The sequence below is a fragment of the Drosophila albomicans genome, chromosome 2R (genome assembly GCF_009650485.2).
Source record: "Drosophila albomicans strain 15112-1751.03 chromosome 2R, ASM965048v2, whole genome shotgun sequence".
Classification (NCBI taxonomy): domain Eukaryota; kingdom Metazoa; phylum Arthropoda; class Insecta; order Diptera; family Drosophilidae; genus Drosophila; species Drosophila albomicans.
The window spans coordinates 29,421,655-29,437,664 of NC_047631.2; the positions used below are offsets into that span (position 1 = coordinate 29,421,655).

The 16,010-nt window shown below is 45.7% G+C and overlaps 2 protein-coding genes and 1 long non-coding RNA gene across 4 annotated transcripts; 1 reads left to right on the forward strand and 2 right to left on the reverse strand.

The window, feature by feature from the left end:
• Positions 1-2: 2 nt before the first annotated feature.
• LOC127566064 (leucine-rich repeat serine/threonine-protein kinase 1) lies at positions 3-9,562 on the reverse strand. Of its 2 annotated transcripts, none has more exons than XM_052007561.1 (12): positions 9,337-9,562; positions 8,484-8,643; positions 7,139-8,425; positions 5,159-7,033; positions 4,574-5,059; positions 4,134-4,515; positions 2,944-4,023; positions 2,355-2,885; positions 2,071-2,294; positions 1,200-1,808; positions 701-1,133; positions 3-635 (listed from the first exon to the last, which is right to left on the reverse strand). In XM_052007561.1, the coding sequence occupies exons 1-12, from the start codon at positions 9,362-9,364 to the stop codon at positions 408-410; spliced, it is 7,323 nt and encodes a 2,440-aa protein (XP_051863521.1). In that variant the 5' UTR covers positions 9,365-9,562; the 3' UTR covers positions 3-407. The 2 variants fall into 2 exon arrangements, with proteins under 2 accessions (XP_051863521.1, XP_051863520.1); XM_052007560.1 differs by lacking the exon at positions 9,337-9,562 and adding an exon at positions 8,710-9,254.
• A 253-nt stretch (positions 9,563-9,815) lies between these two features.
• On the reverse strand, positions 9,816-11,098 carry LOC127566069 (uncharacterized). The gene is made up of 3 exons (XR_007955381.1): positions 10,858-11,098; positions 10,201-10,788; positions 9,816-9,891 (listed from the first exon to the last, which is right to left on the reverse strand). It is a non-coding gene; the product is annotated as an uncharacterized LOC127566069 (long non-coding RNA).
• On the forward strand, positions 9,849-15,826 carry LOC127566066 (phosphatidylinositol 4,5-bisphosphate 3-kinase catalytic subunit delta isoform). Its single transcript, XM_052007569.1, has 8 exons — positions 9,849-9,982; positions 11,086-13,134; positions 13,197-13,403; positions 13,606-14,193; positions 14,256-14,562; positions 14,629-14,799; positions 14,866-14,985; positions 15,045-15,826. The coding sequence occupies exons 2-8, from the start codon at positions 11,426-11,428 to the stop codon at positions 15,171-15,173; spliced, it is 3,231 nt and encodes a 1,076-aa protein (XP_051863529.1). The 5' UTR covers positions 9,849-9,982; positions 11,086-11,425; the 3' UTR covers positions 15,174-15,826.
• The last annotated feature ends 184 nt before the right edge of the window (positions 15,827-16,010 follow it).

Below are 16,010 nucleotides of genomic sequence, written 5' to 3' on the forward strand. Positions count from 1 at the left end.
AGGCATGAATTAAATTGAGAAAATTGTCATGTTTATTTAAAAGTTTCGTTATTCGAAATCGAATTTGTTGCCTCAAACGCACAGTTAAAAACTGCGTTAAAAATTAATTAGAATCGTTTCGGAAAATATTACAGCATAAATGTGCATAAATATGCTTAATCGTTAATAGTTTAGTATGTGTGTGTGTGCAAAATAGCTTAAACTGTAAACAGACACAAAATCGTGCTCGATTTCTAAAAGCACCACAAGAAATATTGAACTACTTCAGCAGAGGTAGAGCTACGATTAACAAATATAGTAATTCGTATCGCATTTAGAATATATCTGGGAGGATTAATAAATACTATTAGTTTGTTTAACAAATATTGCCAGAGTATTTCTTCTATACGATTTAATTGAGATCCTCTTTAGGTCCAATGCTTTGCACGCCACAGCAAACAATGAATATGGTTGTCCACATCTGCTGGCGGCACCGATTTGGCAGCCCCATGCGTTGGTGTGCTCACCACAGAGCCAGCTGAACGTGATGTCGACTCAGCTGTGTCCACATAGCGTGAGATTAGAGAGCGATAGCGTCGACCAAGCGTGGCAATCAAGGGCACCCCCGCATTGCGCATGGTAATGATGGCCTTTATCTGCAAAAGAAAGCACAGTTGTCGTTAGTCGTGATTAAGGATTACATTGCACAAATTGTGCGTACCTCATTCTCGTAGGGTCGAAAGACGCTGATGGGACGCAACGTTTGCAACTCTGCCACAATGAGGCAACCCCAAGTGGTGCCAATGTAGAGCTCAGTGTTGTGTGCGGCCAATGCGGAGATTTGACATTTAATTAGATTCACATGCTCGTCAATTGCAATGCTCTGCAGTGACTCGGAGCAGGGCAACAGCTTCGAGCAGTCCAATTTGTTCTCAATGCGCTTCGAAGCAGCTCCCCATTGATAGACCATGCAACCCGGATACAGACAGCTGAAGACATGATTGTCGTTGCTACACAAGCGTGACACTTTGACATCTTCGATGAGATTGGGCTCCTCGCTGTGGCACAATGCCTGATGGCCGCACACACCCGCCTCATTCACTGGAAATACGTTGATTTTGCCCGCAATCTCGCCGCACCAAAGCTCATAGACGCTGCCAAAGCAAGAGTGAAAAGTCAATTAGAGAGAGTTAAAGAAGCAATGCACATGCTAATCTCACCCATCAATGAGCACCGAGCAGGAGGCGTGCAGCACAAAGCCGGAACAAATCTCGGTGAGCACAAAAGATCCTTCAGCAAAGGCGCAATTGCTGGGCATGCGACTGGCATCCACCAGAAACACTCGACCATTGTGCAAGCCAACAGCAACGCGTGCAATTCCCTCCATGTAAACGAGACTTATCACCGCCGACTTGATGGCCGGATCGAGCATATAGGAAAACAAATGGGCATAGCTTGTGGTGCTGTACGCATGCAGATTGCCGGACACATCACCCATCCAAATGGCCTCGCCCACCAGACAACAGCAAAGCATATTCACTTTGGGAATACGCTGAGCGGAGCGTGCACGCGACGTTGCCGAATTCTCTGGTGTCTTGGGCGCCGCCATTTGAGGCTGAGGTGCACAGCTAATGCTGCTGCACTGCAGCAAACTGCCTGTTGGCGACACATCAAGTATATCGATGCGAGAGCCAAACGCAGGCAACCACAACTCTAGGCCAGAGCGATCCTCCTCCAAGCCGGCGGTCAGCAGTTGAAAGGCGCCGCAAACAATCTTGTCGCTGTGTGGCAAGGCAACCACATCGAGCAGGTGAATACACTCAGGAGCACTAAAAATAAATATAGAATATTTATATAATAATAATATGATTTTTAGTACACAGACTATATCGGTCGTATGGTTAAATATATATGTAAAGTAATCACAATTATGATTAATATTATCGTATAATAAATGCGAGTGATAGTCATATTTGCAAAACAACAAAAGCGATTAATCAAATAGAGTTTGGAAACTGGGTCTTAGTTCGAAATATTAGTGAATCATTTAAGTTCATTTACATTGCAAACAATATTCAAACTTGCTCCTACCTGAGTATTGATACTATTTGACTAGCAGAGGGTCGTCGTCGTGGCTGCTCGTGCCAACAGAGCACCATGAGATCAAGACAACAGGTAGGAAACTGTGTCTCACGTTGTGTCAATGCTGGACGACTGCCCTCCAATATGCACTCCTTGATGGACTCGTGTCCCTCGAATGGTTGACGTAGACTAATATTTTCATAAATAAACATGCCAAACGAGAAGCAATCCACCTAAAGTTAGACAAACAAATTAGTAAAAGTTTCTAACTTCAATAAGAATTGCTTAGTTACCTTTTCGGTGTATTCCTCCTCGCCATTAAAGCGTATAATCTCGGGCGCCATGAAGCCCTCGGTGCCACCAAAGCCCTTGGCACTAAGACCAGCCGCAGTTTGTCGACTAATACCGTAGTCGGCGATCTTAATGTGCACCTGATTCCTGGGACTATCCTCGCTGTGCGGTTGCGGCAGCTCCCACACAAGCACATTCTCCGACTTTAGATCGCGATAGATGATGCGACGACGATGTAGATACTCTATGGCGCGCGCTGCCTGCACCACAAGCATCTGGAACGTATGTGGACCCATATGAGCGCCGCTGCGTCTGTACTGCCGTAGTAGAGCATCCAGACCGCCCAGTGGCGCCAATTCCAGCACCAAAGCAAGCGGTTTAATGCAAATACCCACGAGCGGCACAATATTGGGATGCTTGAGGGTCAGCAACACGGCCAGCTCCTGGCGAGCGGTGCAGTAAGCCTTGCAGGAGTGCTGCAAAGGATCTCGATCCCATTTACCCAGCGCCACCTTATAGGCCATCAAAGCGCTCTAAAAAGAAAATACAAATGAGTAACTATAAAGTAAATTATTTGATTTGTGAACTTACCTCCTTGGCACGCGCACCCGGCGGCACCGGTTGCAGCATCTTCATGGCCACCGATCGAAAGGCGCGTGCACCACGCAACTTGCAACTAGCTTTGAATACAAAACCAAAGGCACCGCGTCCCAGTAGCGAACCTTTGATGATGCACTCGGTGGCAATTGTGTGCTTGTCGGGAATATCAGCAAAGATCACATCTGGCGCCAGCTGTGCCATCGATTGCTCCAGATGCACGGGACAACTGAGTTTGCTCTGATTGTACACCGATAAAATGCACTCTTCGACCATCCAAGCATAGCAGACATTCGAGTTGTCTGGCAGATGATGAGAGGCATAAGCCGGATGACCATCAATGGAAGTGTTGCGCGACGAAAAGGCTGAATCGGGACCAACGCCTGAATCAGCATCGGAGCCAGCGCCCAAGGAATCCGCAGAGTGTCGTTCTCTGCTCGCCGTGGCATTCAGATAAGCGGAGAAAACATTCAAAGCGCCATCGTCACCTGGATCACCAACGCCATGCAGAAAGTATGGGCCACGTTTGCTGCTGCGGCTGGGACGATTACCATTGAAGTTGGGCTCTCGTTCCACAGGTTCTGCTCCATTCTGAAGTTGCAGCTTGCGCAGACAACGTGGACACAACACCAGGCGTGTGATCAAAAAACGACCCTCGGAAGTGTGCACAAATCGCGTGCCCAGCGCTGGATACCAATCCTCTAGCAAGAGATCAATGTGATCCACCACAAGAGCCAGCAATTTGGCCACCTGCGACATCTGTGGCTGCAGCTCAGCGAGAAGTTGTCGTTCCCCTGCATCCAGCTCTTGATAAATGCTCACATTGAATAGGGGAAAGTAGACGTCCAAAATACTCGAAGAGCACAGATTCACATCACTCCAAATGCCATCCAGCTTGAGCTTGAAGCGATTGCTGGCGGTGCGAAAAGGCTGCGTGCGCTCAGTGCTTTGGAAAGGCACCTCCCAGATACGAAAGATGAGAATGGGGCCATAGTAAAGCGCCACGCCCGTCTGCCAAAGATTCCACTGTGTATCCTGCTCCAGCGAGCCGCGCAAATCAAAGTCCAAATATTTCTGTAATAAGAAAGAAATTAGTTATAAAGTTTAAGGCAAAAGAAACTGTTTGAAATTTAAATTCATCGATAAAACATGTATTAAAGTGAAAATCATCGCTTTAGACTCACGTCTTGTGCAGCAACGTAGACACCACGAATGGCCTCAATGATCTGCTCATCGGCAAGCACACGCGTGATCAAACGCGACCAGAAGCCCGAGGGAAAGTAAGTCATCAAAAGCATGCGACGCAAGCCTTGGCTTGGCAAACCTCCCGCAGTTGATGGCGTGCGTGGCGAGTGTTGCTCATAGATCAGTTTATTCAGATTCAACTCCTGCGACACCGAGCAACCCAAATTGTGACTACGTCCACGCACACGCTGTAGAAGTTTAACCGTGGTGCCATCATTATAAGTGGCCGCCTCCTGCAGCGGCAGCAATGAGGGAATGAGCAAAGTACGCGAATCCCAAGTCAAGGCGACCTCAAACTTATTGAGCAAGCTGACTATGTAACTGCAAAAAAATTGTCTTTAATAAATGAGTCTTTCACATAATTTTAACTGCCACTAACCTGCGATTGCCATTTCCCTGGGCATGCACACTGCGAAAAAGCAGTTGCAGATCGTCCAACTTCATCACGCCCGAAGGTGCAAATGGATTAATCTCACGCACCGTCACAACATGCGCCAGCATATCGCATAGCCACTGCGGATCGAGGAAATAGTAATCCCTGAGTGTGGCATCATCATAGTGCAAGAGTATGCCGTTGTCATGACACCACGTCGTCGCCTGCTGCAACTCGGCAGCATCCCGGAAACTTTTATAGTTATGAAGTCGCATTTGTTCGGTCACGATACTGCGATACTGCTCTGCATCGAGCACAGGATCACGTCCAGCCGCACGCAAATTGCAGGCAATCACATTCACAATATCTTCCAGAGCAATGTAACTGGCGGGAATCTTTTGCAGCAACATGGGCTCCTTGGAACCCGGCGAACGCAGTTGCATTGCCGTGTCGTAGATAATGTTGGCCAACAAATGAATGTTGTGCATCGTGCTGGGGATGAAAAGAGATGAGATATGAGATCACTTTTCGATAAGCTAAATTAATACGAAAACTACTATTTCAAAATAAGCAGCAAAGTTTGGCACTCACCGACAGCTGATCTCAATGGAATCAATGACGCGCGGCAATCCAATCTTCTCGGCATCCGGAATCGCTATGAACTTTTCACGTATCAGCTGCTGCAGCTGCTCCGCTTGTTGCGCTGAGATGGACTCACCCACCGTATCGAAATGTGTGCCCACAATGAGCACTGGCGAATTAGGTGCTCTTGCTTGAATGTTGCCCAGCCACTGCAGCAACTCCGCTAAGCCTTTGTGGCCATCACTAATGCGCCACAGCACCAGATACAAACTGCGTTTGGACAGAAAGTATTGATGCGTAGCATAATACTCTTTCTGGCCACCAAAATCCCAGGTGCGAAACACAATCGCCTGACAGCCCGTCGCGCGTTTACGTTTCTCACAGATCCAGGTTCCAATATCGACGCCCACAGTGGAGATGTTTGCGCGACGTTGTGAACGCGATGTGCTGCGCGAGTGTCCCATGCGTTTGGCCCAATGATTCTCATTGGCACGAGAACGATGTGCGCTAGCGCTACTCGAGCCGCTGCCCACGCCCTGGCGCAGCAAATCCAACAGTGTCGTCTTGCCAATGCCACAAGAACCCACAACCATGAGCTTCATGCGTGCATAGGGCTGTGCATCTTCGTAGATGGACTTCAGATAGCCCACAATGTCCATGGTCTTGTGCTTCTTGCTCTCGATCATCGAACGCAAGGGTTCCTGTAGCAGGCAACCGCGTGTATTTAGATTCCATAGCCTCGAGAGCAATCCAAGATGTGGTGGCAACTCGGTAATCTGCACATTGCCGCTTATGTTCAGCACCGACAAACTGCTGAGCTCGTGCAATGAAGCAGGTATTTCCTTAAGACAATTGTTGGTCATATCCAGCATGGAGAGATTGGGAAATATCACCTTGGACTTGTTCACGCCCACCACACTCCAATCGGCATCTTCGCTCTCATTGAACAACGTCGTAGCATCATCCGTGGACAATTGAATGCGTGTCAGCAAATTGTCAGCCAAGATCAAGGTGCGCAACGCTTCCAGCCTCAAATGTCTTCGATGTCGGCAAACGCTCTTCAGCACCGAAGCGCGAAAGCTGCAACTGCTGCCTTTGGCCGATGTCTTGTAGATGGGCTCATCGCTGCTGCCCTCCGGCAACTGCACATAACTATAGCACAGCAGATTCGGATCAGAGTCGGTGATGCGTGGCAAACTGGGCCAACATGAGATCTCATTGTGACTCAAGTCGAGCTGCTTTAACGTGGCTGGATAACTGGTCACATGACCCATGGAACGCAGACTATTGTAGCTCATGTTCAACCGGGTCAAGTTGACAGCGAGACAAGGCAACGCAGCTGGAATACTGGTGAACAGATTGTTTGCTATGTTGAGACTGCTCAGCTGTGAAGCGCCATGTGGTGGCGCCTTGCCATCAATCGCTGCCTGTTCCTGCTCTTGCTCCTGCTCCTGTTGCCACTTCAAATCATTGTCCGTTATATCCAACGTTGTGGACCACAAATTGCGATGTGTTAGCGTCTGTTGGCAGAGTGTGTGCGGCTTATTGGACGAGGGCTCATCAAAAGATTGCAGCAGCTGTAGCTTGTCCAGACTCAGCAGTGAACCACTTGTCTGCATGGGCGGCACAGGCAACTCACGCAGCAGATTGAAGGCCACATTCAGTTCACGCAGCTTCGGTGCACGCCACATATCAAAGGGCAACTGTTGCAGCTTATTGTTGGAGATGTCCAGTATGGTTAAAGCGGGTAACTGGAAGATCGCTGCCGGCAAGGAAGTCAGCTGATTATCCTGTAGAAAGAGCTCGTCCAGCACGGGGCAATTATAGCTCTTGGCCAGCGGTGCAGGCAGCTCTGTGATTTTGTTTTGCGCCACATTCAAGTACCTGCAAAGGAAATAAAAAAGTTTTAGACAAGATTTCTTTGGAATAATATCCCTCTACTATTCGTAGTAATCAATCCACTTGGGTGTTCCAAATTATACTACTCACTTGAGGCTAACCAGATTGAAGAGCTCTGGCGGAATGCTGGTGAGCACGTTGTGCGAAAAATCGATGCGCGTGATGGCCGTGAGCGCCACTTCGTTGAGCCTGGGATGCGAGGTGAGCTTGGGATTCAGCTGCAGCACACCGCTCACCAACCACTCGCAGCGCACAAAGGGCAGCTGAACGTTCATGCTGAGACTGTGCCAATCAATGATGGTGGGCACATTCGGGAACATGGCGCTGTACGAAATATTGCTGGCTGAGGGCAGGAACACATTCACTTCCAGCGGCGTGGGCAAGCCCTTCTTGTTGATCTTGTAGTCCGAGTCGGGATGCACTCGACGCGCCAACAGACGACTGAGCAACGCCTCATCCTCGCTAGCAATCGCCACACTAATCGCGGTGCCATTATCATCGCGTGCACCAAACTTTAGCAGCAAATCCAGCATGGCCAACGAACGTTGTTTGCACGCCTCGGCAATGGGCACATTGCTCAAGCCGTAGATCTCCTCGCTGCACTTGGGATCGTTGTGATCCTCCACGGGCTTGGCCACAATATTGGGATTGGCGCCATGCTGCAGCAGCGCCTGTGCCACATCCAAGTGACCGCCACGCACCGCTGCCAACAGAGCTGTTTCTCGCGCCGCTCCACACAACAAATTGATGTGTATTGGGCAACGTTGAGACTCTTGCTCTGCGGGCAACGTTTGTGCCTCCAGTGTGTCACCTTCGCCAGATATGTGCAGCTTGGACATGATTGCTTGAATACCAAAGGAAATGCGTTTGCGTGTGGGCGTTATGGGCGTGGATTGTCCCGCTGTGACGCTAGTTGTGGAGCTGCTTCCATCTTCAACGCTGATCGTGCGACGACAGCGCAGCTGCCACTTGAGCAGCACGCCCAGCAGCTGCTTGTTGCCCAGCAAACTGGCAATGTACAAACTGGTTTGGCCCGTCACATCCTGGGCATTGGCGTCGAAGGGCAGACGCCATTCCCACTGGCCCTCCTCATCGCGATATGTTTGATAGAGGTAGTCGGGATATGCGAAGCCAATAATCAGCTCCAATAGCTTGATATGCCCATTAATGCAAGCGGCATGCAACGGCAGCCAACGCTCCACAGTGGCCTGTTGTATGAGTTCCGGAAAGCGGTCCAGCATCAGCTTGGCAATGCCATAGTGACCATTGTGCACAGCAGCATAAAGAGGTGAGTATTTGGTCACCGCATGTGAACGTCCATCGGCGCCTGCATCTAGCAAACGCTGTGTGATGCTCTCAAAGCCGGATTGGCAGGCGCTGCATAGGAAATTGAAAGGATTAACATATGGTATAGTCTGTGGTAACTGATACTTACAGAAAAAGCAACGTATTGGCGCCCGCTGGTGCCATATTGACAATGATTTGTCGCTCTCTGCCCAGCGCCTCGAGCAGCACACGCACTGTGCGTTCATCTCCAGCGCTGACCGCCGCCCGCAGTTCACCATGCTTGATCTGACGCACTTCTTCACGAGCATCTGAGTGTGGAAAATGTTAAAACATATGTTGTTAAATGTTGCGCAAAGCGGTTTCGGTTTTCGCACCCCGTCCGCCGGAGACCTCAATGACCTCATCGACAAAATAGTCGCAAGCCTCCAGAGCGGTCTCAGTGCCCGCCTTGGGCTGGCCCACAAACTTCCAAGACATGCTGCCTGCCTTATGTAAGTCTATGCCAATTTTTCTGAATGCCCCATCAAGCGTCAAGAACAAGAACTGCAACCGTGCGAGGCGCCGCTTCAAATGTAACTGAGAGCTTGTCGTTGCAAGCAGCCTTGGAAAATCGATTCAACTGTCGCCGTTGCGTCTGTTGTCCGGTTTCATTCATTGATGACACGCTGCCACGCACTGCGCAAGACACACAAATCGCACAAAAACACACAACTGTTGCACATGTTGAAAATGGGTCATGGTAAGGTGGGCCATGGCCAGGTGAGTCTCATTCCATTGTTTACATTCAAATTGGCAGTGGGCATTCACTTGGCCAATTGCCAGATGCACAGTGATTTAAGAAATACGCCATTAAAGCTTTAATTGTTCAATAGCACCAATCTCAAAGTGCTAGTTACAAATTCAAAACAAACTTATTTGGCGCGCCTTTTCTCTACTAAAGTTACAGCACCATTTGAGCAGAGTCACCCTGTGGTTCTGCCAGTTTATTGACTTTTACTTACCCTCATCTGAGTCGTCGTTTAAGTTCATTGCTTTATCGTAAACTCACACTTAGGGCTTTGCATTCACTAAAATTTCTTTACTCAGCACCTTACAAGTTTCTTAAGCAAATGCTGCACATTGTTTCACATTCTTAGCGCCACTATTTTGAAATATTCGCTGTTTTGCGAAATTTTGCTTTGTTTGTTTACTTTTGCACCATGAACAATGTGACCGCAAGTTGAATTACTGAAAATACCATTTGAATATGGAAAAATATAAATATTTCACTGAAAACAATCGATGATCGTACCAATCTATTGGTATATACTAATCTCAGATATTGTAAATTTTACTTTTGTCTACACTATGCCACAGCCGTTAAATAAAACAAATAAATAACGAGAAATATGCATTCAACAAAATTTATAGAACTTTGACTACAAGAGACATCGATGTCTACTGAAAATAATCGATATTTGCAACAAAGCAAAGACATCAATGCTGCATCGATAGTTCCATCGATGTTTCTTCGTCTCTACTGCTTCTTTCAACAAGTAAACAAGATAGAAATGTAACTACAAATAAAAATTAAAAAAATTGTACAAAAAAGTGAAAATTATTGATAATTGTGTTAATGACGTTATATGTGCAAAAGTGACACAGAAGGTTAGCGTTCGCATAGCAATTTGGTTAACGGGTAACATAAATCAAGCCTGCGCAGCTCACACCCAAAAAAAAAATATATACATATATGCATATGTATATGTATGGAGGGAGGACACAGACTCGGATATAAAAACAACAATAATAACAAATGCGAAATAACCCCAATTATAAGTTTTGTGTTAAACGCTAAACTGACTCATTATTCAGTTGCAACAAACCTTTGCCAAACAAACAACACTTTTGGTTTTTTCCTGTGTGCAATAGCAAATATCAATGCCTAGCGACTTAGAGATGAGACATCAGTGGCAAAGGCCGTGCCGCGTAATGTTTACCCTTTCTACGCGTGAGTCTCATTGCTTCGTGTTGTCATTTGGGTTCGACTATCCCAAAAGTGCGCAATTGTTACATGTACTCCCAACGCTTTAAGTGCGTATATTCTCCAATATACCTCACATTGCATTGTTATTGTATTACCACGAAATGCGCATCTAATTTATGCAATGCCCATAGGTAGCGCCACCAACGTAGAGTATGACAACTTCGCTATGTGTGTGGTATTCAGAGTATTCAGCTCATTCTTGTTTTTATTTTTTGACTTGTTCGCCATTGCCGCCGTCGCAGTCGCCGTCATCTCTTCGCTCTCCCCGCCTGCTCTCGTCCAGCGGCATAATGTGTGTGTGATTCATACTAAAAATATAAAGTCAATGTTTTTTTTTTGTCTTTGGAGGTTTAATCCATACGGCAAGCTATAATTTCAAAATTTACGAGTTTTGTCAATGAAATCTTTTCATGTTTTCGGCGATTAACTGTAAATGATTACTTTCAGTTTATTAATCTTAACTGGTGTGTGTCTGGTGTGTGTTAATTTTAAATACCCCTAAATTCGGTTTAAACCGATTTAAACTGTTTGCAAACATTTGAAATGAATTCTTACGCATACAAATGCATATGCAGCGCACACACACATACACAACGAAAGTAATCTGAGAAACGTCGCCATCTTATGATGAAAGTGGGCGGTTAATTTCCATTCGAACGTCATTTGTTTGCTTTGTTGTTTTTCAAAAAATAACCCGGCGCCACCTTTTCGATTTATATTTCAGAGAGATGATCACCATGACTAACACTGCGTCGCTAATTTAAATGGATAACTGCAAAAGCAGCCACAATAACAACAATGCAGCTACAAAAACAACAACGACAACTAGAAAAAAATCTGCTGATAACGATGAAAAACTACTGCAATTGTATGCAACGATTAAAAGACAACAAATAAAAGTAAAACGGAAGATTGGGAAACGGGAGACAAAGAAGAGCACTTCTACACACACAAACAAACACACACTCACTTGTATAGTGAACATTTTTTGTTAGTTTTATAAGCTAAACACACAACTCGGACGCATTCTTATCAATCAAACGATCAAGCTGGCGTCCTGCACCATGCCTCCCCAACAGCAGCCAACACACATTGGCCAAACCATGTTCTCAATATATCTGTGGAAAAACGATCCTCCGGATATTGTGGTGCTCACCTGCCTCATACCCAATGGCCTGGTCATGCATTTGTCAGTCAATTCGACGGCCACCATACGCGAGGTCAAAGCAGAGATGGTGGCACAGGCGAAGACTCGCTCAATGGGTTATTTGATTAAGGAACCCTGCGATTATTTGCTCTATGGCATTGCACACTATAATATTGAACCTTATACGGATGAAACGAAACGCTTGAACGAAGTTCAGCCCTATTTTGGTATCTTGAGCCTCGGGGAACGGACTGATACCACCAGCTTCTCTAGCGACTATGAGCTGACCAAAATGGTCAGCGATATCATTGGCAAGTCGTATGATCATCAGAGCACACAAGGCACCCCAGAAGTGGATCATTTTCGAAGCAAAATTACGGAAATCTGCGATGACATCAAGCTGGAACGTTCCAAGTACACGTGGCAACAGCGTTTGCTCTACGAGCATCCTCTGCGTTTGGCCAACTCCACAGCAATGCCGGAGTTGATCCGTCAACGACATCCTACGTCGGCGTTTCTGATTGTAGTGAAGAATGAGAATGATCAGAGCACATTTACGCTGTCAGTGCTGGAGCATGATACGCCGCTGCAGCTGATTGAGAATACGCTGCAGAAGATGAATCGATCGCAAATGAAGATGAATGATCGCGCCACCGACTACATACTCAAGGTGAGCGGTCGCGATGAGTATCTGTTCGGAGATCATCCGCTGATACAGTTCCTCTACATCCAAGAGACGCTCTCGGATGCCGCCGTGCCCAACGCTGTGTTGCGTTCGGTTATGCGTCTCGAGTCCTACATCAATCATTACAACGATCAAAGTTTGGCGCTTAAACGACCCCCGAAACCGGAACGCCAACCAACGGTGGCGTTAACGAAAACGCCGACCACATTGTGGGATTTGGAGAAACGCAATTTCTCATTGACGCTGCACGGCATCACCAATGTGAATTTTGATCGGGTGCGCGCCTTTAAAGTTGGCGTACGTGTTGGACTCTATCATGGCGAGCTGAAGTTGTGCAAACATTGCAGCATCGATGCACCCAGCTCAGGAAATTCACCTGATTTTCATTTTGAGCATGTGCTGGATTTTGATATGCAGATGAGCATGTTGCCGCGCATGACACGGCTGTGCATTGTCATCTACGAGGTGACGAAGATGTCGCGCTCGAAGAAATCATCGAATAACAGCAGCACCCTTAAGGACATCTCCTACAATAATAATCCCTTGGCATGGGTGAACACCACACTCTTTGATTTCAAGAATCAATTGCATCATGGTAGACATACGCTGTACACTTGGACTTATGCCGATGATATCCAATTGGATGAGGTACTGCATCCTCTGGGCACCGTTGAGTCCAATCCCCGCAAAGACGGTTGCGCTGTGGTGCATCTCACATTCCATCATGGTAGCGGCAGCGAACAAATCTGCTATCCCAGTGAGGATGAGGTGCTGCAATATGCCGCCGATCGTGCGCGTGCCCGACGCGATCGTCAACAACTCCAAATGTTGGAGCCGGAGCAGCCGCATCAGAGTTTGCGTGAGCTGTTGGACAACTACAAGGGCAAGGACAAGATTGACGAGATGTTCGACCAGGATCGCAATGCCATGTGGGAGCGCAGGTAAGTTGTTCTCTGTCTCTTTAATACAATCAACAATAAAATAATAAACTTTTGTTGGACAGAAATGACTTCTTGCGCGAGTGTCCCGAGGAGCTGTCGGTGCTGCTACACTGCGTCTACTGGAAGGAACGCGATAATGTGGCCGATATTTGGTATCTTCTCAAGCTGTGGCCCTTAATTTCCATCGAACGTTCACTTGAGCTCCTCGACTACGCTTATCCCGATCCAGCAGTGCGTCGATTCGCCATCAAATGTCTGAGTTTGCTAAAGTAAGTTGCTTGCAAGACCCGAAGAGGTCTATTATAGTTAATTGTTAACTGCATACATTTATTATCTACTTCATTATTGATTATGCTTTAATTTATTATATACTCTACACTAACTGCTTCTTTTAATTTAAAAATATGCTTATTGCACTCAATGATTTAGTTATCGCATTACTAATTATGCTTTTATCTCTGATGTATCTAGGGACGAGGAGCTATTGCTGTATCTGTTGCAGCTAGTGCAGGCCATTAAACACGAATCCTATCTAGAAAACGACCTGGTCATATTCCTATTGGAGCGAGCCTTGCGCAATCAGCGCATTGGACATTATTTCTTTTGGCATCTGCGTTCCGAAATGCAAACACCTTGCATGCAAACGCGCTTCGGTTTACTGTTGGAAGCTTATCTTAAGGGTTGCAAGCAACATGTGAAGCCACTGCGCAAACAGCTCGAAGTGCTGGATAAACTGAAGATGGGCTCGGTGTTAGCCAAAAAGGGAAGCAAAGAGAAAGTGCGGACGCAACTGCAAAAGTTCTTGCATAATGAGCACAACAACGGTGTCTTCCAGAACATTAAAAACCCCTTGAATCCGAGCTTTAGATGCAGTCGTGTTACACCCGATAAGTGCAAGGTGATGGACAGCAAAATGAGACCACTGCTGGTCGTTTTTGAAAACGTGGATCAGACGGCAAGCGATGTGTATATTATCTTTAAAAATGGTGACGATCTTCGACAGGATATGTTGACTCTTCAAATGCTGCGCGTAATGGATCAGCTGTGGAAGCGCGAAGGGTAACGAAAAGACGAATTCTTAATTATTATTAGAAATTGAAATATATTTTTCGTGTTTGCAGCATGGACTTGCGCATGAGCATTTACAACTGCATTAGCATGGAGCAGAGATTGGGCATGATTGAGGTCGTACGCTATGCGGAGACAATTGCCAATATACAAAAGGAGAAGGGCATGTTCTCGGCGACGTCGCCCTTCAAGAAGGGCTCGCTTTACAGCTGGCTGAAGGAGCACAACAAGGCGCCCGAGAAACTGAACAAGGCCATCAAGGAGTTTACGCTCAGCTGTGCTGGCTATTGTGTTGCCACCTACGTGCTGGGCGTGGCCGATCGACATTCTGACAATATAATGGTCAAACGCAATGGACAGGTGAGCAACGATTTTTATTACCGTTTAATGAACTCAATTAACTTTAAATCTTGAATCTTTTAATAGCTCTTCCATATCGATTTTGGCCACATTCTTGGACATTTTAAGGAGAAGTTTGGTGTGCGCCGCGAGCGCGTTCCCTTTGTGCTAACCCACGATTTCGTCTATGTTATTAACAAAGGCTGCATCGATCGAGAAGCCAAAGAGTTTTGTTACTTTCAGAAATTGTGCGAGCGCGTAAGTTGGACTCATATTTTAATTCCAATCTATCAGAAAGTTTAATGACGTAAATATTTTCTGCAGGCATTTTTAACTTTACGCAAACACGGTTGCCTTATCTTATCGTTGTTCTCAATGATGATTTCAACGGGATTGCCGGAATTGTCCTCCAAAAAGGATCTGAACTATTTACGTGAGACTTTGGTATGTTAAAACATTGATGTGTTTGTATTATATTATTAATATACGGATCAATTCAACAGGTGCTGGACTACACGGAGGACGAGGCGCGCGAACATTTCCAGGCGAAATTCAGCGAAGCGTTGGCCAATTCATGGAAGACTTCACTAAATTGGGCGTCGCACAATTTCTCTAAGAACAACAAACAGTGAAAGACTACTAAATAAGCAACAACAACATACAATTAAATGCGAGATAAATCCATACACACACACATACACAGACTCCCATATATAATCCGCAGATACTGTTACCTTTCTGTCTACAATTTCTGTGTTTCCGTTTTTTCCGGACGAGGCGTAGTACAATTTTTTATATAATACATACAACCGAGTTCAAAACTATGTGTTCACTAAGTTAGGTCAAGATACTCACACAACCCCCCCCACACACACACACATGCAAGCACACCCACTTATACTATTACATATGCATAGATATAACCAGCCGAAAAGTCACAGTCGTCCCCTTCACAAAAAAGTGCTCCAATATTTTTTTCATGTTGTGTTCTTGTATGTACATTTGTTTTTCGTAATGTTCATTTGCTAGAAAAGTTGTACAAATGTTTTTTCCTAATTTAGTTTGGTTCTTTTGTTGCTTACATTGAAAACAAACAAACAAAACACTTTCCCATTTTGATTTGTTATTTTGTTGCTTAGATTGAAGACAAACAAGCAAATCGTATCCCTATTTTGATTTGTTGCTTACTTTAAAAACAAACAAATCATCCCCACTTGCACACACACTCACCTCTACAAATTGTAATTGAATGAATCCTATTATTATATATATTTAATTTAAGTAATTAATCTTTTACACATATTATAAGTTGAATTGCCTATTACACACTACGATACAACCAAATTACAGTTTTCATCTCCTCGTTCAGTTGATACTTGATTTCTTGTACAAAAAAGTTTAATAAAAAGGTGTAATATTATTATTTGGGAAATAACTATTTTTCCATTTTTGTCGCACAATTTTGTATA

Bases quoted from the DNA above. Each gene is read 5' to 3' on its own strand.
- LOC127566064 (XM_052007560.1), bottom strand. From the start codon at position 8,812: ATGTCTTGGAAGTTTGTGGGCCAGCCCAAGGCGGGCACTGAGACCGCT. The intron at 4,516-4,573 runs GTTAGTGGCAGT...ATTTTTTTGCAG, and splicing joins CAGGGAAATGGCAATCGCAG to TTACATAGTCAGCTTGCTCA. The intron at 1,809-2,070 runs GTAGGAGCAAGT...ATTTATTTTTAG, and splicing joins CAAATAGTATCAATACTCAG to TGCTCCTGAGTGTATTCACC.
- LOC127566066 (XM_052007569.1), top strand. From the start codon at position 11,426: ATGCCTCCCCAACAGCAGCCAACACACATTGGCCAAACCATGTTCTCA. The intron at 14,194-14,255 runs GTAACGAAAAGA...TCGTGTTTGCAG, and splicing joins CAGCTGTGGAAGCGCGAAGG to CATGGACTTGCGCATGAGCA. The intron at 14,800-14,865 runs GTAAGTTGGACT...TATTTTCTGCAG, and splicing joins TTCAGAAATTGTGCGAGCGC to GCATTTTTAACTTTACGCAA.